Source organism: Conger conger, chromosome 2 (genome assembly GCF_963514075.1).
Source record: "Conger conger chromosome 2, fConCon1.1, whole genome shotgun sequence".
NCBI lineage: Eukaryota > Metazoa > Chordata > Actinopteri > Anguilliformes > Congridae > Conger > Conger conger.
The window spans coordinates 25,735,936-25,760,385 of NC_083761.1; the positions used below are offsets into that span (position 1 = coordinate 25,735,936).

The following is a 24,450-nucleotide window of genomic DNA, read 5'->3' on the forward strand; positions in this document are numbered from 1 at the left end:
ATTTCATCCAACCCGAAACTCAACATGTTAAATATTAATAATTGTATGTTACAAATATACAAATACCTGGACGTTTGTGTTATGAATTCCATAGTGGATTTATTTTACAGAAATTGGTGGACATTTGTAGATTTAAAGTTAAAGCCAAACAAGTTTAACGCTTCTACACTATAAAAAGAATCCCGATACACATTTATTTCACTATTTTTTTTCAATTAATATTCTGCAGTTGACTGTTATCTCTCATCTCAGTGTGTTTATGAGCCCTACCCCTTAGTTTCTGCCGTCTCCTCGTCCTCTCTCATGGCTCACATAACTGAAATGAGGATATGAATATGAGAGATGCACACTTGCGGTGAAGTCTCACTGAAAAGTTATCCCATTGAATTGAGTTACGAAACCGGTGCCCTAAAAAGTTTTTGCTCAGAAAAAAAGGCCAGCATATGATATCACAGCTCAATTAGGTTTGTGTCTGTTTGGGAGAGGCATAATGACTAATTAGTTCTACCTCTTGGTTGAAGTATTGTGCTGATTAACAAATCCAGGTGATTGGAACTGAATCCTGGGGAGGACTTTTGCTTTTTCTGGACCTGGATTTTCCACCTCTGCTGAAGGGCGTGGGCCTGTATATCACAGTAGCTGATTTATGTCCCATCACCGACGTTATGGCAAATTTCTCCAGATCAGCCGCATGACTGCGTTTGTGTGATGTTCACCAAATCAATCTGCTGCTGATCGTGTTGTGCGAGGTGTGTTGGGAAATGCTTCACCACCAGGGTGGGAGGGGGGAGACGGCGAATTAATGGCTATTGATATTTTATCAGTTGTTTGGCACACACCACACTAACAACGGTAGAAGCACTAAATTACATTCTCCAGATTTCTCTGGGTCAGAGGAGCGTTTCATACACTCATATGTCTGTGGTCTCCAACCCTCGTTCCTGGAAAGCCATAGGGTCTGCTCATTTTTGTTTTCTCCTTAAAATCAGCACCCAAGTGAGACCCAGGTAACCAGGTGTGATAAGTTAACTGTGTGTAATAATGAAAACTAGTATACCCAGTAGCAGTAGGTCAAATACGTAATTGTTTTGCATACTTTTCTAACCTTTACTAAGCTTGTATTGTGTATTGGCACCTGAATGAAATACTCAAAAACCAACTCCAACCCCGCCTTCTGAGCTTCTGAGTTGGCTTTGTTGGCTCAGCTCATAATGCACTGCCTCACTTTGTATCCTTCAATTAAAATAATGTATATACACTTTTTTACGTGAGGTTCAAGCATAAGTGCCCTGGGGTTTACCTCTCCTGCAAGTTGATTATATATATATTATATTATATATATTATATTGTGCAGAAGTTTAAATAAAAAATATTAAAAAGTTGCACAAGGCAAGGCGAGCACAGAAAAGGATGTGAATTCAAAGCAATTGTGTATTTGGCCCAGGTCTGGTCACCACTTATTTTCCTTCAGCAGTATACCAGCTGAGAATTGTGCAGGCATTGGCTGCAACTCAAACAGCAAAAATGCTACGGTCTTAGGCTGTATTTTAATGCAGGAAGTCATCGAGTGTTGTCCCATCTGAAAGTGTGCAAAAAATGATGCCTTCTAAGGTGCCTTCATTTGGACAATCTTGAAGGCAGCATCGATGCATCCGTTGCTGGGTAGGCTATCCCATAATTTTTTGCGATTATCCTTACCCTTCTTACTTCCGTCAAATTAATGGCAGCTGAAAACAGTGCCCGAGTTTGCACAGAACCAAAGAACTGTGTCTACAAGAAAAGAGTGTCTACAAGTGCAAGTATAAAGCAAGCTTGATTTTTCTTGTAGTTATATTTTATAAAATACATTTTAATTGCTTAACACACTGAAATAACGTATTTAATGTTTTTAAGCCCCTGTGATCTTTCCATAAACTAGCCAGCTAAATTGCTTGTAATCATGCATCACGCAATCGCGTTACTTTGATGTCTTTCTGACTTCAAAGTGCTTCTCCTGGCATGGTGCCTATGCACCTTCGAAGATGCCTTTGAAGGACAGTGACTAATCAGGCGGGAAGGCCACGAGGCGTCAAGGCAACTGTCTTTGGTTTGAGACACAGCCATTGTATCGGAAGGGAACACTTGTGGTGCAGGTCGAAATGCGAGCAGTGCGCAGGTAACCGATTGAGAGAGGTAAATCACGATTGCTGTCTAACTTTGCTGCTATGAGATGATTTATGTAATGGCGTGACTTCATTTTTCATTACGTTGCCCGGTTGTGTCTGTTCTCGGAAGATCACCCAAGGATGCTGATGGTCATTTTGTAAAAGAATACCTAACAGAGAAACAGAATGCAGTCACCTGGTCAGTAATCTAGTACACAAAGTCTGACCTTTTGGCAAAGCAATGGGAAAGGGAGAAAAAAACAGTCCCTGTTGCTGAGAAAAAGAAATCTTCACACAGCCTAAAATTGCCTGCTGCAACTAAAAGCCAACTGCATCATCACCGAAGAAAGGTTCACTATTAACACATTTTTGCCTGCAAAATAATAGTAATTGATATAAATTTTACCCTGTATTTCAAGTGCCATTCAACTGAATGGAGCCCTTCCTATTTTGAACTGAAGCATAAAAGACCTCGATGCTTTTTTGGGTTGTACAGCACAGCTGTCAAAATTAGCTGGCATGTCTTGTTCTTGCAGCCAGTCCCGCGAAACAACTTATTAAATTACTTCATGCTATATGTAGTTTACAGAGAATATCAGTGTACTGAATATACACTCACTGAGCACACACCTACTTATTCATGCGATTATCTAATCAGCCAATTGTGTGGCGGCAGTGCAATGCATACAATCATGTAGATACAGGTCATCAATCATCAAAATGGGGAAAAAATGTGATCTCAGTGACTTTGGAATGATTGTTGGAGGCAGACACTGCGGTTTGAGTATCTCAAAAACTGCTGATCTCCTGGGATTTGTCTTGAGTTTGCAAAGAATGGTGCGAAACAACCAAAAAAAATCCAATGAGCAGCAGTTCTCCAGTCAGAAACGCCTTTTTAATGAGAGACATCAGAGGAGAATGGCCAGACTGGTCAAAGCTGACAGGAAGGTGACAGTAACGCAAATAACAAAGAAGTCTAATAAATACCTAATAAAGTGCTCGGCGAGTGTATTTTAGCATCTCGGGGCGTTCCGTGTCTAAGTATATTCCTCTACACTTGTGGCACTTTCTCTCCTCACTTCTCTCATCACTCACTCATGAGTTGAAAGTTATGCCGAAGTTAAAACGCTCTATTACATTATGTTTGACACATCTCCCATGGTTATCTTTCCAGCAAAGTGTAGCCTAACTCAGTGCAATGTAGCCTACAGTAGGCCTAACGTATTTTTGTCATCAGATCGGCTACATGAATTCATAATACATTGATATTTATTGGATATTTTGGCTGTGGAAAAAAATCGACACACCTGTTCGATCTGTTCTGGTTAGCAAGGTTAAATGAAAATAATTCACTTCCACCTGACAATGTCTTCAGAATGCTGTATTTATTTGAGGTGTTATTTCAGTGCCGAGGTACAAATATATTTATTATGCTTAATTGTTGAAAAATATAGCATTAATCATCAACTGTTTATAAATACTGTGTTTCCACTATTTGTGCTAGTACTGTACATGCTGTCACCTGGTTGGCAATCTAGAGGAATGTAGAGACTGTGAAGTCATCTGGTTGTCCATGCTTTCTCCTCACCATCCATTCCAAAACCATCACCTCCTCATCAACTGATCCTGATCTATACTCTAGACCAATGGTAAGCAACTCTGTTGGTCTATCGTATTGTAGCTTTTCACACCAACACTAACAAAACAAACCTCATTCAACAGCTAGTCGAGCTGCTAATTAGTAGTCAGGTGTGTCAAATTAGGGTTGAAATGAAAGCCTATAGGATAGTGCTACAGATCTCCAGGAACAGGGTTGCTTACCACTGCTCTAGACCTTACAGATCTGAACATGCCATTGGTGACTAAATTAAAGTCAGTTCAAGAAGCTGATTGGAAGAATGCTGGTTAACCATGCCCTTTGTCCACATCCCCAGCTGTGCGAAAGGCTCTCAGAATTCTGTGAACTGTGGGTTGCAAGAATGTGGTGGTGCTCACCGGAAGAACTTGTGTTGCAGATCAGTATAATCTCCAAGCTTTGTGCTGCACTCATTCCACTTACTGTTCTTGTGTCATTTCGATGGACCAGCTGAAAAAAGAGTTCTGGGCAAACAACCTTTGGGGACTGGGTGTTTCTTTCCAGACAATTCTGCCCCTTGACATTTAGCCTTCAGATAAAGTAGGGGTCCAGAAAGTGGTTGTAATCCTTGAGAAAGCAAAGGTCATCGAGGTACTCTGGAGACATCACTCGAGTGTCATGTCAGAAAGGTCAAGGGGACGTTAATTAGAGCTGAAGTCCTCTTCCTGCAATGACAGAGAGAGCAATTCATGTGCTGTTCCTCAGTCCCTCTATTTTCCTCCTTCAGATACAATAGTTTGCTCTGTGTCAAGTGAACATACCTGCACCACAGGTTGGGAATCCCATGCTTTTTTCTTTTTAAAGATGTTAAGGGAAATACCTGTACCTGCATAGGAGTGCTGGAGGACTGAGTGGGCGTGGTCCTGCTGTAATGATTATTTAGCAGTTTCAATAGCCTCCTTAGTGCGGGTATGGGAAAGCTCCAGGATCTAGTCTTGATTCTAGGCTTTTTATTGCCTTTGGAGTCTGTCATTGGTGTTTGTCAGCACAAGGACCAGAGCTGTGCCAGTGAAAGTCAAGGAAGCCATTATGAGGCTGAGAAAGAAAATAATGGTCAGAGATATATAGGCGAAACAATAGGCTTACTAACAGCCTATTGTTCTACATGAACGTTCTACATGTGGGAAATATAAACATAACGCAGGATTACATTATGGGTGGTAAAAAATTGGAATATGCTCAAGTTGAAAAAGACTTAATTAGTAATTTAATAATAAATAGAGTAATTTCAGGTTCTAGTCAAGGTGCTGTAGCAGTAAATGGCCAACAGGATGCTAGAGCATTGAATAGCCAAAAGTATTGGGTATAAATTTAAGGACGTTATACTTACCTCCGAGGAATCGCCACCTTAACGTGGTGGAGGGGTTTGTGTGTCCCGGTGATCCTGGGAGCTAGGTTGTCGGGGGCACTGTTAGCCCCCAGTAGGGTCTCCCAAGGCAAATTGGTCCCGGGGGAGGGGCCGGACTAAGAGCGATTCAAAGACTCCCATGACACGGCCACACAAAGACCCAGTTACCTCGCCCGGAAAAGGGAAACCGGGGCCCCCTGCTGGAGCCAGACCCGGGAGGGGAGCTCGTCGGCGAGCGTCTGGTGGCCGGGCCTTATCCCATGGGGCCCGGCCGGGCACAGCCCGAACTGGTCACGTGGGGTCGCCGCCCTGTGGGCTCACCACCTGCAGGGGTCGGCATCGGAGTCGGGTGCTTTGCCCAACGGGCAGTAGGCAAAGGCGGGGATCCGGGCGTGCTGATCCTCGGCGTCGCAGACTGGTTCTGGGGACGTGGAACGTCACCTCTCTGGTGGGGAAGGAACCTGAGCTAGTGCGGGAGGCGGAGCGGTACCAACTAGATATAGTTGGGCTCACCTCCACGCACAGTACTGGTTCCGGAACCAAACTCCTGGAGAGGGGCTGGACTCTGTTCTTTTCTGGAGTTGCTCAAGGTGAGAGGCGCCGGGCGGGTGTGGGGATACTCACAAGCCACCGGCTGAGCGCCACTGTGTTGGAGTTCCACCCGGGGAACGAGAGGGTCGCTTCTCTGCGACTACGTGTCGCTGGGGGGAAGGCTCTGACTGTCATTTGTGCGTATGCACCAAATGGCAGTTCAGAGTATCCGGCCTTCTTGGAGTCACTGGGTGGCATCCTGGAAAGGGTGCCACCCGGAGACTCCATAGTTCTGCTGGGCGACTTCAACGCTCACGTGGGCAATGACGGAGAAACCTGGAGGGGGGTGATTGGGAGGAACGGCCTGCCTGATCTGAACCCAAGCGGTGTTTTGTTATTGGACTTCTGTGCTGGCCATGGATTGTCGATAACAAACACCATGTTCGAACATAGGGTAGCTCATAAGTGTACTTGGTACCAGAGCACCTTAGGCCAAAGATCGATGATCGACTTTGTGGTCGTATCATCAGACCTGCGGCCGTATGTCTTGGACACTCGGGTGAAGAGAGGAGCAGAGCTGTCAACTGATCACCACCTGGTGGTGAGTTGGATCAAGTGGCCGGGGAGGCTGCCTGACAGACCCGGTAAACCCAAACGTGTAGTGAGGGTGAACTGGGAACGTCTGGCGGAGGCCCCTGTTCGCGAGGTCTTCAACTCCCACCTCCGGAAGAACTTCTCATGCATCCCGGGGGAAGCTGGGGACATGGAGTCCGAGTGGGCCATGTTCAAAGCCTCCATTGCAGAGGCGGCAAGCAGGAGCTGTGGTCAGAAGGTCATCGGTGCCTGTCGGGGCGGCAACCCAAGAACCCGCTGGTGGACACCAGCGGTGAGGGAGGCCGTCAAGCTGAAGAAGGAGGCCTTTCGGGCTTGGCTGGCCCGGGGGTCCCCTGAAGCAGCAGACAGGTACCGGGTGGCCAGAAGGGCTGCAGCTTCGGCAGTCACTGAAGCAAAAACCCGGGTATGGGAGGAGTTCGGGGAGGCTATGGAGAAGGACTTTCGGTTGGCCTCGAGGAAGTTCTGGCAAACCATCCGACGACTCAGAAAGGGAAAGCAGGGCTTGTCTCAGGCTGTTTTCAGCAGGGGAGGAGAACTGCTGACCCGGACTGGGGATATTGTCGGACGGTGGAAAGAGCACTTCGAGGAGCTCCTGAACCCGAACAACACGTCCTCTGTGGAAGAGGCAGAGCCTGAAGACTCGGGGGAATCTGCACCTATATCCCTGGCGGAAGTTGCTGAGGTAGTCAAAAAGCTCCTCAGTGGCAAGTCGCCGGGTGTAGATGAGATTCGCCCTGAGATGCTGAAGGCTCTGGACATTGTTGGGCTGTCTTGGCTGACACGCCTCTTCAGTGTCGCGTGGAGATCGGGGACAGTACCTGTAGAGTGGCAGACCGGGGTGGTGGTCCCCATTTTCAAGAAGGGGGATCGGAGGGTGTGCTCCAATTACCGGGGTATCACACTCCTCAGCCTCCCTGGGAAAGCTTACTCTAGGGTACTGGAAAGGAGGCTCCGACCGACGGTCGAACCTCGGATTCAGGAGGAGCAATGTGGCTTCCGTCCTGGCCGTGGAACAGTGGACCAGCTCTTTACCTTGGCAGGGTTGCTGGCGGGGTCATGGGAGTTTGCCCATCCAGTCCACATGTGCTTTGTGGACTTGGAGAAGGCTTTCGACCGTGTCCCCCGGGGAACCCTGTGGGGTGTACTGCGGGAGTATGGGGTACCGGGGCCGTTGTTACGAGCCATCAGGTCCCTGTATAACCAAAGTGAGAGCTGTGTCCGCATTCTCGGCACAAAGTCAAGCACGTTTCCGGTGGGTGTTGGACTCCGCCAAGGTTGCCCCTTGTCACCGGTCCTGTTTGTGGTATTCATGGACAGGATCTCAAGGCGCAGCCGAGGTCAGGAGAGTGTCCGGTTTGGTGACCTCAGAATCGCATCTCTGCTTTTTGCGGATGATGTGGTTCTGCTGGCTTCATCGGACCGTGACCTTCAGCACGCACTGGAGCGGTTTGCAGCCGAGTGTGAGGCGGCCGGGATGAGAGTCAGCACCTCCAAGTCCGAGGCCATGGTTCTCTGCCGGAAAACGGTGGATTGCTCCCTCCGGGTTGGGAACGAGTCTTTGCCCCAAGTGAAGGAGTTCAAGTATCTCGGGGTCTTGTTCACGAGTGAGGGTAGAAGGGAGCGTGAGATCGACAGGCGGATCGGTGCAGCGTCAGCAGTAATGCGGGCGTTGCACCGGACCGTTGTGGTGAAGAAGGAGCTGAGCCGGAAGGCGAAGCTCTCGATTTACTGGTCGATCTACGTCCCAACCCTCACCTATGGTCACGAGCTTTGGGTAGTGACCGAAAGAACGAGATCGCGTATACAAGCGGCCGAAATGAGCTTCCTCCGTAGGGTGGCCGGGCTCAGCCTTAGAGATAGGGTGAGGAGCTCGGACATCCGGAGGGAGCTCGGAGTAGAGCCGCTGCTCCTTCGCGTCGAAAGGAGCCAATTGAGGTGGTTCGGGCATCTCATCAGGATGCCTCCCGGGCGCCTCCCTTTGGAGGTTTTCCGGGCTCGTCCAACTGGGCGGAGACCCCGAGGGAGACCCAGAGCCCGCTGGAGAGATTATATATCTCTCCTGGCCAGGGAACGCCTCGGGATCCCCCAGGAGGAGCTAGAATGCGTTGCTGGGGAGAGGGACGCCTGGAATACCCGGCTTTGCCTACTGCCCCCGCGACCCGACTCCGGATAAGCGGGTGACGATGGATGGATGGATGGATGGATATACTTACCTTATACAATACCTTTGTCAGACCACACTTAGAGTATTGTGAGCAGTTCTGGGGACCTTGAAAAATGATATATAGGTGCTGGAAGGGTTCAAAGAAGGGCAACCAGATTGATTCCATGTATAAAAGATCGGAAAAGGAAAACTTAAGATGCTTAATCTCTTCAAGCTTTGTAAAAGTTTTAGGGGAGATTTGATTAACGCTTTTAAATTAATTTAATTCATTATTCACTTTTTCACACAGAGTGTGGTCACTGTGTAGAATAGCTTGCCAATACTTATAGTGGAGGAAGAAAAGCTGGGGGTTTTCAAGACCAGGCTGGATACAGTGCTAGATACCATTTAGCTTTAAGGCAAACTAAGCAGTAGGAACGAGCTGGTTGGTGCCTTGCATGGCAGCCAATCCCCATTGGTGTCTGAGTGTGTGTATGAATGGGTGAATGAGAAGCATCAATTGTACAATTTGGATAAAGGCACTATATAAATGCCAGCCTTTTACCATTTACACTGGTAGGAAAAGGCAAGCATTACTGGGTTGAATGGGTTTGTATATTATGTTAGGTTATATGGATGTGAATACTCTCAAATTAAAGGGGACAGTCTATACTTTAACCTCATATGACTGCACTGTATGAACACATTCATTTTATAGTATTAATGCACAATTATCATCGGTTTTTATATTGTGCTAGTATTTCTTTCTTAGAGCAGAGTGGTCTCAGGTTGTATGTGCTATTGTAAAAAACTCCAAATGAAAATAATAACATAATTTTGGAAGAAAAATCAAGTAATATGCACACATACAACCTCTCGAGGCAAATGTCTGAAATACAAGCCGCTTTGAAAATTACTTCATACTAAGTGTCCTTTCTTACTTCTCTCACAAACCCTTGATTGCCCTATGCATACCTTTGTAAAGCCACAGAGTTTTCTCAAAGTTGTCTAAAACCGTCTGGGCCAATTGAAAATGTATATAGTACAAATAAAGTAATATTAAAATAATATTAACAGCCTATGGAAAGTGAACTATCCCGTTAATATTGCAGTATTTGTTTTCTGTGTTAATTCTTTTTCATCTGTAATATAACTTTAATATGGTGGGTGACACCACTGGGAGGGACAGAATTGCTGGACACAGGGAGATGCGGTAATTACAGTTTTTTAGTGCCATTTTCATACAGTGAGTGACTTATTTAAACAAATAAACCAACAAATGGTAATCTTCACTGATCACCCTCACAAATAACAGAATAATATAACCAAAACAAAAAACTAACAAAGAAATATAGCAAACAACATAGCATTTACAGGGGATGTTACAAAACAGGGCAAATAACCCCAACACATTGTACAAGAAATTAAAACAAACACACAAGCATGTTTTATTTTACTAATGCTATTTGAGTCAGACAACGCGCAATGAACTCCCGGTTGTAAGCCAGCCAAAACAACGGGGAGTGACTACAAACCCCCGTTCATGAGAAAGCAGAGCTCACAGGTGCATGGTGGGGTGTTGGTGGGAGTGCAAACATTTTTGAAGGCATGATTCAGGAATGGGCGGGATAATTCCAGCAAATGTAGCTAACGAATGTGGCAACAGCATGCAATATCAGCAACGGCGGCATAGGAGTGACAGCATGCCAAATGAAACGCAACAGAAAGAAGCAGGCTTTAGCATAGCTTTAGCATGCAGAATGAGCCAGGCAGCAGGACAGCTCTTACATGATCTCCAGAGCAGATCAATTCCAGCAAAGTAGCAACAGCTAGCAGCAGCACAGCATGACAGAGCAGCAGCAGAATGAGCAAGGGCCGGAACAGATTGGTGGTTTATATAGGCCCTTCCATTAGACATAAGCATTGTCTGAATGGGAGGCGCCTCTCAAGTTGTCTGCCCGAACTAGCTCTGCACACCTTACATCATTTCTAACAAAGTTTCTGCAAAGTTCCTTGCTGTTCCTTGCAGTCAGCAACTTGCCATTTGTTAGTGTTGCTAGAGCTGCACATTGTCCCGGTCCTGCCAAAGCCGGGCTGGCTCTCATCGTAATTGCTGAAAAGTGTCGTAATTGGATCGTCGGCTCTGAGGGAGGGACTCTGCAGAGATTAGTAGGATCGCTGCACACAATAGCGTCCTGGGTGTCTTGGAATCGCGGTCATGGGTGAGACGATAAGGTTCTCAGGATCACTAGATCCACCCGGGCTTCCAAGGGATGGGGTCGTTGATGGTGTATCCTCAGCTAACTTTGATAATTGGAATAGATAGGGTACAACTGGCTAGGGTAAAATTGGGAAGGGAAAATCTTCAGTTCTTTGTGATTTTCAACAGCTTTGCTGCGACATCCAGCAATATTTTGGGCGGCAAAAACCCGTGCCCCCGGACACCCTAGAGGGTTGCAGTTCTGTGGATATATGCATTTCAACCCAACAACCCAAAAGGAAGTTACACCCTTGGCACGTGCGCTTTTTGGCTTGCTTTCTGTTAGTTCACTCACCTCTCTCTCTCTCTCTCTCTCTCTCTTTCTCGCTCTCTCGCGTTTGGATTCCATTGGATCACTAACTGAGAGAAAGAAGTACACTTATCAGCACTATTAATGAAACCCAGGTGTGTGTGCCTACTTCACCAGTAGACATGGCGCAAGATTGCTGACAAAGCATTTCCCTCTCCTGAGCAAGCCCTGCCACAATAACTATTAAAAATATGATTTTGATAGCACAAGTTCTTTTCATGAGTAGTATAAAAACAATAACACAGGATTTAGATTCAATATTCGCATCTTGTGCCCTGTGTGTGCACAAGTATGACTCCATGTTCTTTACAGGATCAACAGCAATTGACAGATTGATGCTAGCTGTCTCTGTTATTACCCAGCCAGAAGGTGGAACAGTCAGTGGGAAAGTCAGCAGATGAGTGAATCCTCCCCCAGGTGTGTGTGCGTGTTGGTGTATGCATGTGTGTGTGTTTGTATGTGTTTGTGCCTGTGATGAGATAAGTGATGCCACCCCCAGGTGTCTGTGTGTGTGTGTGTGTGTGTGTGTGTGTGTGTGTGTGTGTGTGTGTTCATATGTCTGTGTCCCTGTGATGAGATCAGAACTGCCTCCCCCAGGTATGAGACAGAAACGTCACAAAGTCAGATGATAAGCAACTGTTATTGTGAAGCTCTTTGCCAGCGCTAAGGTTCTGAGATACATTATAACACAGACAAATTTAAGTAGGAGGGCAATGAACCAAATGCGCGATGTTTTGCACATTTCCAAATAAGTGTGTGCAAGTACATGTGTGCCTGAGTGTGTGAAGTGACTCAAGTGTGCAGACAGCTGTTGTGGTTCTAAGTGCTCTCAAATGTGAGGACTAGCTTTATCACTAAACTGAGGAAAAAACAATCTGTTGTGCAGAATGCTTGACTTTTGAAGTTAATGAAAGAGTAAATTATTCATACTTAGAAACACAAATGAGCATGTAGACATATTACTCGCTCAGCTGTCTTATCTTTGCCTGTCTTAATAATGAAGTTCATACTGCTGTATGTCTACAAAAGTCACATGTCAATTGTACACAAATTAAATCACTTACAAAATAAATAGTTTACTGAAAAGCCACAACCAAAGGACCAGTGGAGGAACAGCATTGCCAAGAAGGTATGGATGAGAAGTATCCATTAGTGGTGTTCTGTGTCTCTAAGCCCATCTTCTTTTAACCCCATCGTTATGGACTGTGACCCAGTCTTCCTGTAAATATGTCTCCTTCTATCCCTGTATCCTCTATTATTATTGCTTTCTAAATAGACTTCCTTTAAATCAGTCTTCCTGCAGCATGGATGGTGCAGTGGGTAGCACTGCCGCCTCACAGCAAGGAGGTCCTGGGTTCGAATCCCGGTCGGCCGGGGCCTCTCTGCGGAGTTTGCATGTTCTCCCCGTGTCTGCGTGGGTTTCCTCCGGGTACTCCGGTTTCCTCCCACAGTCCAAAGACATGCAGGTTAGGCTGATTGGAGAGTCTAAATTGCCCATGGGTATGAGTGTGTGAGTGAATGGTGTGTGTGCCCTGCGATGGACTGGCGACCTGTCCAGGGTGTATTCCTGCCTTTCGCAGGTATGCTGGGATAGGCTCCAGCCCCCCTGCGACCCTGTTCAGGATAAGCGGGTTAGGATAATGAATGAATGAATGAATGAATGATGAATAAATCTTGAATAAGTCTTCCTGTAAATATGTCTCCCTCTAAACTAGCTTTCCTATAAACCTGTATCCCTGTTTCCTCCATTATTATTGCTTCCTAAATACCCGGAACCTAAACCGGTCAGAGAGGAAAGATTGTTTGTAGCTTGCAAGTATGTAGGCTACGTAGTATGTAGTATGTAGCTATCAGCAAGTGAGCCAGTATCGTACTAACAAGCAGCAGTAACCCCCAGAGCGCCACAATACACAGACGGAGAGAGTGAGACACTGTGGTGTGCGGCATGAAACCATTTTCATCCTATTCATGTGCTGTCAGAAATCTTGGTACAACAAAAGTTTAATAGTAACCATGTTGTGGGTAATACTGAGAATTTGTGTGTATTAAGCAGTCAGCAATTCCTTACCACCCCCGTTGTTTCTTGTTAAAGAGCTTCCTGTTTGATTTGTATTTCCAAAACTTGAGTAGCTGCTTGGTAGCGGGTAAAATATCACTGCAGGCCAATTGTCTGAGTTTCCTTTTTCCCATGACAAAGACACAACTCACTTTGTTCGGATCAACATTTTTAATGATGTTTTTTAATAGATGGCACATTTTCACAAGTTAAGAAGTGATGTAGCCCATATTTTCAATGAAATATAAACATTTTGTTCTTTTTCTTACATTTTTTAACCAAAGTCACATAGACAAGATGATTACAAATATCAAATGTAGATTTTTTTTAAGACAGGAGTGGCTCCATGCCCCAGGTCATCAGCCTTCCCTTTCCTGGGAATTACATCTGTTTTCCTGGCCATAGACCTGTCTAGTTTGGTTTTCATTTCATGGGATAATTGAAAGGCTGTATTTTCCTGTGCCTCCCTCCTTCACGTGAAAGATGGCAGAACAAGTAAAAACTAATGTAAAAAATAAACAAATTGGAAATTGGAATATTTACATAAACAATAATCAGGCAATGACAGAGATGGGCTACGTATAGCATTTCAGATAGATTTCAGCATTGGGTTAAAGAGCAGAATGGCCCACTGACTTGTAAACCTACATTAGACACTAGAGAACAATACAGAACATACCATAATACTGAAAACATTGCATCCTGTCCTGTTCTTCTGTGACTTGTATTCAGATGCCTTTACATCATTCTGAATTCATTGTATACCTACATACCTACATCATATAAAGCCCTGTCAATGCCAAATGAACTATACCACAATAAAATTCAAATATATGTAATACGAAAGGGTTCTGTTGGCACATTACTGCGTATGAGTGACGGCTTGTAAAATGTGTGGAGTAGTGGCATCCCTTGTTTAAAGGCCGCTCTCTCCGCCACTGATCCCTTGTTTAAAGGCTGCTCTCTCCGCCACTGATCCATTGTTTTAAAGGCTGCTTTTTCCACAATGCTTGTAGGAACAATGGGCCTCATGCAAGATCATTTTCATATTCTTATTGTACATTTCTCATACTTTTTTCAGAGGAAGGGCTTGTACGAGATTCACGCCACGTCGGATTCAATAAACTTCCAGAAACCTCTAATTGAAGATGTCTGTTATAATACAGTATTTACGCTACTTTAGGTGTGTTCTGTCAGATAGACCGGCAATGGGATGCATTGGCTTTTCCAAAACATCACAATACGACAGACCTTTGATAAACCTTCTATTATTCCTCCATCCTCCTACTAAAAACGAAAATACTTTTCTGAAAACATTTGAGGTGAGAAATAAGCAATGCAGCGGCTGAATCTTGATTCATATTTAATCTGCAATGCCTAGTTCGAATACTTAAAGTTCTGTGAGACAGGCGAGCTGCACTGACATGTGCTCCATAGAAAATGAATGGAATGCATTGTTTATATGATTTGTATGACAGGCAGGGACCACTTGTAAATTATGTTCCTACCTAAGAGGAACGAGTGGTCCTGGCATGAGGCCCAATGACTCCAGAAAATTGATGTGTGCTAATATGAAAATTAATTTTGGAGCATATCTACTTATTTGGATGCATTATTGTACTCCTAAATATTTAAATTTAGGAACACATGTACTCCTTGGAAGAAAATCTATCTAGCCCTAGCTATATTCACTACTGATCCTTTGTATAAAGGTTCATCCATCATTACCATTTGATATCTTTAAGTTAAACTTCTCAGAAATATGGTTCCAAAAGGAACCCTTTGATTTCCAAGAAGAACGCTACAGTATCTAGTTGAACGGGTCTTTGTCGGGCAAAATGGCTCTTTGCCTGGGAGCTTTCACACTTCAAACCTATAGAGGGCTCCATAAAGAACTAAAAAGGGTTCTTCCATGGAGACAAGTCAAAGAACCATTTTTTCTGAGAGTGTATGAAGATGTAGACCTGATGTTGCATCAGATCCACTGTGAAGAAAAGAACAAAACAAAAACAAAACAAAAAGCAACACATTACAAACCATACAAGAATACCACTTTATATTGACACTGACCTGGGATGAAATACACTTGATATATACACTTCATATCTACACTGGACAGGGATGACTTGGTTCGATCAGACCCATGTACCCAGTGATTAACTGTGCAAAAAACACAGTTCGCTTTTTCCATTGTGAAAGTAATGTGTTACTGTAGATCATTTTGGTCTGGCTGCATGTTGACATTATGAACAATCCCCGATGTATTGATTGGATGAGAAGGATGAGGTTTTGATCGCCATTACCACACTTACTAACCTGTTTGAACCTTTTCCTTATGTTACATATTTAATTTGGTTAACACTCTATACCATTGTGTGATTTTCTTATATCCATATTCCAAATAATGCACAGAAAAATTTGGTTCCAGTGCATGTTGAGATTAGTGTTATTGAAGTGACTGTATAATCCTTGGATATGTGTGGAATTGGATGAGTCCATATGCGATTTGACAAGATGGGCCACCTTCGAATAGACTGCTTACGAATATGTGACAAGATATCTCTTCATTATCAAATATTTCATATAACTGTGAGTTGTTTTGAATATCTCAATTTTCTGGATGAATAATTCTGTGTAATGCTGTAACAGAAAGGAATTAAACCCTTCTCTGTTTATGGGTATGCACCTTGCACGTCGCTCTGGGTAAGAGCGTCTGCCAAATGCCTATAATGTAATGTAATGTAAAGACTTTGAGAGACATTCCTGTCTGTAAGGAGCAGCATCTGGTGTGCCTTTCTGTGCGATGAGTTTAAAATAGCGTGTGATTGATATGTAGGGTGTGGGTGGGAAGACGGATGCACACAATAAGGTGAAGTACATGCATGCCCTGGGCGTGTTCATTTATACGTAACCAGCGAGTGCTAAAGTGGAAAGGCTTCACTCAACACGGAACACGGATCCCCCTGTGGCATCATATCCATCCTCTTCCTCATCACACCAAAACTATGAATGCTTTAACTCACATGCACCAGACATGATTTTTAATACAATAAAAGAGAAAAACTCTGTGTGGCACCACCCCCCACCCCCCAACCTTCCTTAAGCACACAGTGTGAAAACTTGGTAACACTTTCTTTGAAGTGTCCTACTTAAGCACTACATAGCACATTCATATGCACTACAAAAGCATTCATAAGCACTTATGTCAATAACCACAAAGGCATATGGTATGTTATGTCAACATCAATGCAGCAAGTGACATAACCCTGACATATGAAGTGAAATGCCACAATGTATGTCATCAATGTTGACATAACACACCATCTGCCTATTTGAGGTTACTGATAGAAACACTTATGAATGTTTATTTAGTGCTTATGAATGTGCTATGTAGTGCTTATGAAGTAGTTACATAGCTCTTCAACGAAAGTGTTACTGAAAACCTCAAATCATTAAACTCTCTGACATTCCTATACTGGCTGCTGAAACAGCGACCCTGTCCTTGTGCTAAACTTAGATACAGCAGAAGACCGGTCGTAAAGCTATTGAGGCTAAACCTTTGACACGTTGCTTATACATTGCCTCCATACTGCCTTGTAAATTAACAGTTTAAAAAGCAACAAGTCAACAAACTAAAACTACACAACAAGAAGACAGGAGGAAGCCTTCTTCCCATGGCTACAACAGCTCCATAGCGACGGCGGACTGGATGGCGAGCTGTAGCATGCCGAGACTTAGCGTAGCCGGAGGATTCCAGGAGTTTCGGGAGATGGCGTGGGGGGAACTGGGGTCACCCATTGGAGGGTCCTAGCCAATCAATGAGACAATAACCATAATTAATCAAACGTTTATTACATGCCTTCAATGGTGGAACATCACACACAATTTGTTGTGTCATAGGCAATGATGAAATTACGAATCATTTACAGTTTTACAATCACTTTGGCGCTAATCTCAGAAGTTTGTGCGGTTTTCAAAACCTTGGACGGTCAGCACTTGTAACACAGCCTGTCTGCCTGTTCAGAACATGCATTGTGCATTCCTATCTTTGAAGAAATCTTGCCCTTCCAAACTCATTGGTTCAAATACCTAATTTGACATGAAATACTATAAAAACATTAGTTTAGATTGCGAACACAAAGATGTCTATAGCTTCACTGTTTAGTTGTTTTTACAATACTTTACTATTGCGGGAAATAATACTTGATACATGTTTCAATATGGTCCTTTTTGTGGTTCTAAATAAAGGGAATAGTGGAATCAGTTACAATTACAACACAGGTTTTTTTTAACAACCTTTTTTACCAAAACCTTCTTAGCACAAGGGTATGTGGACCAAACTGTAAATAACTTTTTGACAAAAATGCCAAAACATAATTTCTCAGTCAGGCTGAACCACCAAAAGACTGCATCTACTATAATGCCACAGGTTGTTGGTGTTTTGATCGTTGTTCTATGATTGCAAAAAAATCTTGTTGGAAGAAAACTAGTGCCGGTGCTTTGATAGAATGATTTTGCATGATTGCAGTATTTTGGTAGTTTTGGTGCATTGTGTGCATGAAATGAACTATTCTGCAAAATCCTCAACTGCAGTAAAAGGCACTGTCCCCCCCCCCGCCCCCCTCCCCCACCTCTACACTAAGGACCAAGGACACCTCTCTGAGTGGTCCCCCACTTGTCGTCTACCATTTCATTGGCCAAGTCCACCTCTCACTGCTTCTAACATCGATCATCTGCCTGCTCTGGTTGAAAACCCCTGTGATAAAGGATGACGATGATTAAATATTACATCCAATGATAGTGTGATATATTGATCATGTTCCAAAGTAATTAGTGTCAATCGATTTCTGTATCCTAAAACATTCATGACCTAAACATGGAATGCTGTCACAGTAATCAGTTTCCATAAAACTATACATTTGGAGTAATGTTGCAGTTACTGAAAGAAAAGGCAGTATTTTCAAATGTAATTTGTGCATTTCATTTTGAATTGCTAATACTTTGGTGTTAAGTTGTGTCATTGTGAAGTAGTGAAGTGATTTGGTTCAGCGAACACATTTTTGGTTTATGTATATTATATCCAAGCAATTGAAAGGTTTTTAGAAAAATGATTTTTTTTTAGTTTTGTGTCTACAGTTTTGAAAAATGACCTCAAGGTTCTGAAATGAGCATAAATGTGATTGTAAAAAAACTGTAATACAAACACATTTTGTGTACGGCATTACCGTGGTTAAAACGTGTTTCACAGTTTTGTTCACTTTTGTTGCTTTGTAATTTAATGATCTGTTGAATTTTGACGCTTGGTTCTTTTTATACCCTCACCTATTACAACCTCATACACACCGAAGGGCTGTTTGCTGTTTTTATTTTCAGAATCGATGAAAACCCGATTCTGACAAACATAGCATGATTAGATGATCTCACGCTGTTCGGCAGCAAAGGGTAAGCAATTTTCCAGCATTCTGTTCTCACCTCTGCCAAATATTAAATGTCACTGTTTAGAACACAGCTCATTTATTATATACAATGACATTTAATGAACTTTAAATGGCAGCAGATGAGCACTAGCTGAAGCTGCCAGCTGACAACAATGGGGGGAAAAGGCAGGTCTGCATATAGCTACAGTATGGAGTATGTGAGGGGGAGCCCCTATGTGACCCCATGAGCACCTCAAAAACCTACGTGTATCCCCCCTCCGGCAGCTCCGTCAGACCTTCCCATTAGCCCCCAAGAGTTAGACTCACCACGCACAGCAGTGTCTCCATTGTCACATTAGACTTCAACTTCTGAGCCTGCAGGGGGGAGGGAGAGACAAGGCAAATTTTTATATGCAATACAAAGTGTGTGTGTATGTGTGTGTCTATGTGACTGTGTCTGCATGGTTATGTGTGTGTGTGTGTGTGTGTGTGTGTCTGGGTGACTGTGTCTTTGTGTGTGTGTATCTGGATATCTGTGTGTGAGCATTTATGTATGTGTGTATGTGTGTATGTGTGTGTGTGTGTGTGTGTGTGTGTGTGTGTGTTTGTGTGTCGCTGTGTGTGTGTGTGTGTGACATAGAGGCAGACTGTGCAGGTGGGGTTAGTGTTGGGGCTGGGTGTGTGTGTGTGTCTCTGTGTGTGTATGTGTGTGTGTTTGTGTGTGTTTGTGTGTGTGTGTGACAGAGAGTGAAGGCAGACTGTGCAGGTGGAGTGAGTGTTGGGGCTGGGTGTGTGTGTGTGTGTGTTTGTGTGTGTGTGTGTGTGTGTGTGTGTGTTTGTGTGTGTGTGTGTGACATAGAGAGTGAAGGCAAACTGTGCAGGTGGGGTGAGTGCTGGGGCTGTATGGGTGATAAGGGATCCCACAGTGAGACAAATGAAACGTAGAAACACAGAAAATAAATATTTTTAAAGTCACATCCCAGAAAAACATGATTAATTGTGTGCCAGCAGGCCCCTCTTTGTTAGGAAACTTTCCCTGGTAATAAATCATATTTTTACAACCCGAGCCAACATGATGAATTGCTATGTTAAAAATATGGATATAGATTTGATACAATCAGATTCTTTATTAAATTTCCCCAGAGAGTTTTGTTTAATGCATAATTGTTTATGTTGTTGTAGTCCTTGAAGTTTAATAGAAAGTGCAGAAGAGAGAGTGTACTCTCTCTTCTTGGCTCGGAGTAGTGCGTTCGTTTCCCCAGTTAAGGTCTGCATTTGACAGACGAGGGAGAGACCCGCTTTCCTCTACATCCAACCCCCTGCCCCCCGTCTCCATGGAGACGGAATGAGTGACGGCGTAGCTCCGGAGGTTCAGCGACTCCCAGGAGAACCCACCGCCGTTACGCTTGGCAAACCAGCTGTCCTAATGAGCATACACTGGGGGCGGAGGGGAGGGTGCGGCCGTGCTGTTTGCGGTTATAATTGCGTGTTTGCGTGTCGGGCAGCTTGCCACGTTCACCCGTGTTTTTCTGTGAATAATTGACTATGCACTCTGTTAGCTCTCCCTGTAAGATGACGGTTTAATTAAATCCAACTATGTCTGTGGCAAAGATATTTCATTTCAACTACAATGCCTCACTGCATCCCAAGTCAGGTGAAGTTCTAATAGAGGACATTACATTGTTGTAAGCTGTATAACATCACATTGCGGGCATTTATTCAGAGTGACTTACCCAGCTTTTAAAATAACTTTTTTTTTTTTTACATAGTTTTACATATAACGTAACAGAACATAATGAGAACCGGCCGGTCAGCTGAGCATTGCTCACCTTTTCCCACCAATAAAGTGTACCTATTGCTTCATTTGCCTAAAAGCTAAATAGTAAATCAAGCCATATCTATTTATACAGTTTGATATATGCCAAAGCAATGCAGGTTAAGTACCTTACTCATGTGTAGAATGGCAGTGTCCTACCTGGAAATAAAACCTGCAACCTTTTGGTTGCTTAAAATGCAGACAGTCACCTTTAATTTGAGGGTAATTATGGGTTCATGGGACCATATTGGGTGATCTATATAGGACTTACATCCCTTTTTATACATAGTGCTTCCATTTTAGGGAACCAAAAGTAATTGGACAGTTGGTTTATGATTTGTAAGGTGTACTCAATCGCTTCCTTAGTGCAGGCATAAGAACTTGCTAATGGCAGTCAATGAAGCAATTATAAAGCTGAGAAATAAGAAAAAACAGACAGAGCATAGGTCAATCAATAGACTTACCAAAATCAACAGTTTAGAACATCATTAAAAAAGACAGCATTGGTCTGCTCAGTATTTGTAAAGGGACTGGGAAGCCAAGGAAGACATCTACAGTTGATGATGAAAAATGATTGTCATAAAATCAATAAAACCCACAAACACCTGTCTGACAAATCAGAAACACTTCAGGAGGCTGTTGTGGATGAGTCAGTGACTAGTCGCCACAGAATATAAACAGATCAACTGAGGCTACACTGCAAGATGCAAACCACTCTGCCGCAGAAACAAAATGGCCAAGCTACAGTTTGCTAAGTAAAGAAAAGAGCCTGCAGATTTCTGGAAAAAGGTCTTGTGGACAGAGTAGATCGAGATTGACTTGTATTGTTGGAAAGAGCAAAGTGTGAAACATGCCCCCTTATCTGTGAAACATGGTGGGGGGCGTGTTATAGTTTGGGCATTTATGGCGTCCACTAGTGCTGGCTCACTTACCTTCATTGCTAATATAGCAGCAGCAGCACCTGAAGTGTACAGGTGGTACAAAGGCATCTGCTCAAGTTCACTCAGATGCTTCCAAACTCATTTTGGAATGGTGCTTCATCCCACATCAAGGCAATTATCCCAAAACATATACCAGTGCTCTTTCTTCGTAATGTTGTTCAATGTTTTTTTTGTAAGCTTATTATTTGGCCTATGTCTCTGACTTTTTTAATTATTTCTCAGCCTCGTAATGACTTTCATTGGCACAACTCTGGTCCCCATGTTCACAATGCCAATAGCGGACTCCAAAGGCAATCAAAAGCCTTGAATCAAAACTAGATACTGTATTGTGAGTTCTACTAACCTTTGCATATGGGTAGTGGCATAACAGTGCTCACCTGCAGACTGCTGCAGAAGTGGTAGACGGAGCCGGCAGCCGGGTGGAGGTGGTTGGTGTGGGCGGAGTCATCCAGGGCATTGGAAGAGCGGTCTCTGCCCCTGTGAAGGGGGGAGTTGGTGGAGGGGGCAAGGACTGGGGGCACAGGTTGCCACACACCCACATCAGTGCCATTACCAAAAGCCTGGATGGCATTTCCTGTAGGACACAAAATATATGTCAATGACATTACAGTAAAGGTGCTGCTTTTATCCAAAGTGACACACGATTGATTAGCACAGTGGAATCCCCCCTGGAGCCCAACAGCTGTATAGATCTTATCATGGCTACACCAACCTTCCAGGTCATGTACCTTGGCCACTACAGGCCACCTCCCCATATTATTAAAGATTAAAGATTTAAATGTAATACTCTAAACATTACAGAAAACTGTAGATTTATCAGATAGCTAAGGGCAAGGCTGTATGCTCAGGTCATTCAGCAGTGATAGGTGGACTGTGTGGCAGTGATCACAGTGATTGGTGGACTGTGTGGCAGTGATCAGCAGTGATTGGTGGGCTGTGTGACAGTGAGCAGCACTGATTGGTGGGCTGTGTGACAGTGATCAGCACTGATTGGTGGACTGTATGGCAGTGATCAGCAATGATTGGTGGGCTGTGTGACAGTGATCAGCAGTGATTGGTGAGCTCTGTGAGAGTGATTAGTTCTGGTTGCGGTGCTCTGTGTGACCCTGCAGACAGAAGAAGACGCAGTGTGCAGGACGGCGCTGTCATTATCTCTGAAGGTTAATACGTTTTAACAGTACGTCCCCCAGACGAGACTGCACATTAAAGAGAGGACATGAGGACACTTTCAGCTCACAGAGCTCAAAATCTTGAGTGAGTTAGCGCTTAAATACTAATGCCAAAGGCATCTGGCTCATTTGCTTGTCCCCCATAAGGCATTAGAGGTGCCAGTGTCCTCTAATTATACTAGTTCAGTCAAAATGGTAGAAGCCATTTTATCAGCCATTTCATATCAGCAATGGTGTAGTATGCTCCACTGATTTGCATGCAGTGTTTCCATTGGGTTTTATCACCTGCTAGCAATTTTATTGAGAGGAACATAAGCTGATATCATCCCCAAGATCCGTACATGACACTGTGACTTTGTGAGCCAGAGAGCTGTTGCTGCTAATGTTTATCAACAACCCCAAAGACGGAGGCAGTATTAAAAGTGATAGCTTTATTCTCCTTCAATGATGGATAGAACCTGTATTTTGTCTGTGACCTTTCTGTCTGAGCACAGAAAGTATGTCTGTCCCAGCCATTGTCCGCCCTCCCAGGTGAATTCAAAGGTAACAGTTATGGTAGTTTCGTGTTTCATTCGGCACTTCTGCCTCCGAAAATCTGCTGGGCAGCATCGGATTTTCTAATTTTTCCACAGTAATTACTTGTTGTTCACACAACCACCACCAGGTGGCATATGTTAGAGCACTAATGCACAGCGGTCTGACGTACTTGCAGGTTCCGACAGTAGGGAGGCAGCAGTAACATTTTTCATCATGAGAGGCTTCCGTTATCACGAAAGAGCTGAAAAGTCTGTTTCCGGATGTAAATACAGTACCAAAATACTCGCCAGAGGGAAACAGACATTTTAATCAATAGTTGTTTCTATTCATACACAACTCAGATAAAATGGATAAAAACATGGATCTTTCTAAGAGGTGCAGTTTCATTCCCTTTTTCTCAGAATATGGACAACCCTGGTGGAAAATAGATGGGCTTGTTGCTGGGGCAATACTGTCTTAAGCACAAACCAGTGAAAACCTAGGTTTAAGGTAAAGTTAGGAGGATAACATGTACGTAGCCTATATAAACCACCTGGTAAAATCACACTCAGGCAGCCTAAATTAGCTCAGCTGTTGTAAGTGAGCTTCTTGTCAATGAACGAGCCATCTTTGTCAGAAGAGCATTTAGAAGGGAACAAGAGGACAAATAAAAGTTTATTGTATTAATCACTGGGGTTACATGATTCCCGCATGACTTTATACACCTTATTATTATACTAATACTCGGTCGGGCCTCCCTTTGCTCTCAAAACAGCTTAACTTAATGTTCAGTTAACAAATGTTTGTGAAACATACAAGTTAGCTAGCTGACGTTAGCTGTTAATATTCGCTTCTAAAGCCAGACAGGAATGTAACGTAACAAGCAATATATTATAAAGTTTGTTAACTTCATGTTGGAAGGGCAAAATGGACCTTTAGAATGTAGACCGCTGAGTTTGCATGTGAACTCAACAATATGTTTCTCACAGAAAACACAGTTTATCCAGTTTTTTACTTCACAACAGTGGAGATAAAACTTCTAAGAAGTAAGTGCTAGTGTGTTGTTGGCCTTTACTGGTCCCCGTGTGAGGTTAGTATGATGTAGCTAGCATAAGCCAATAGCAGTAACCCATACAATTAGCTTTTTAACAGGAGGCTCTTTGATCAGTCGAACGCTAAAAACGAAAGCATGCGATTACGGTCAACGGCAGTGAAAATTTCAGTCACACCATACATAAACAGCAATAGGTCCCACGTGTCATTTTAAATCTTTAAAAGTTATGTATGAGATGCTGGTGCTAATGAGGTTAAGTGTTGCGGTGGAAGATATACCTTATACCCTCACATTCGCCACCAGGTGGTGTTTGTGTGAAAAGCAAAACCACTATGGATTATGGGCAATCTTGCTACAAATGACTTCTCCGACAGTCACAGGCTGAAATGCAACGTGAGTGCGCCTACTGTCGGAATCTCGCAATTATTTTTTCCCGGCCAGTGAAATTCTTTACTCAGAAGCAAACTGCCAAATGAAACACGAAACCACTGTAC

At 43.7% G+C, this 24,450-nt stretch overlaps 1 protein-coding gene across 1 annotated transcript in view; it reads right to left on the reverse strand.

Moving 5' to 3' along the window:
- Positions 1–16,426: 16,426 nt before the first annotated feature.
- Positions 16,427–24,450, reverse strand: part of gfra1b (gdnf family receptor alpha 1b) — a 44,797-nt gene continuing 36,773 nt past the window's right edge. The window contains exons 7-9 of the mRNA XM_061232191.1: positions 21,595–21,791; positions 18,788–18,835; positions 16,427–16,850 (exon numbers count right to left, since the gene is read on the reverse strand). Coding sequence (XP_061088175.1) covers positions 16,722–16,850; positions 18,788–18,835; positions 21,595–21,791 — 374 coding nt within the window. The 3' untranslated portion in view covers positions 16,427–16,721. The remainder of the gene's footprint in view (positions 16,851–18,787; positions 18,836–21,594; positions 21,792–24,450) is intronic.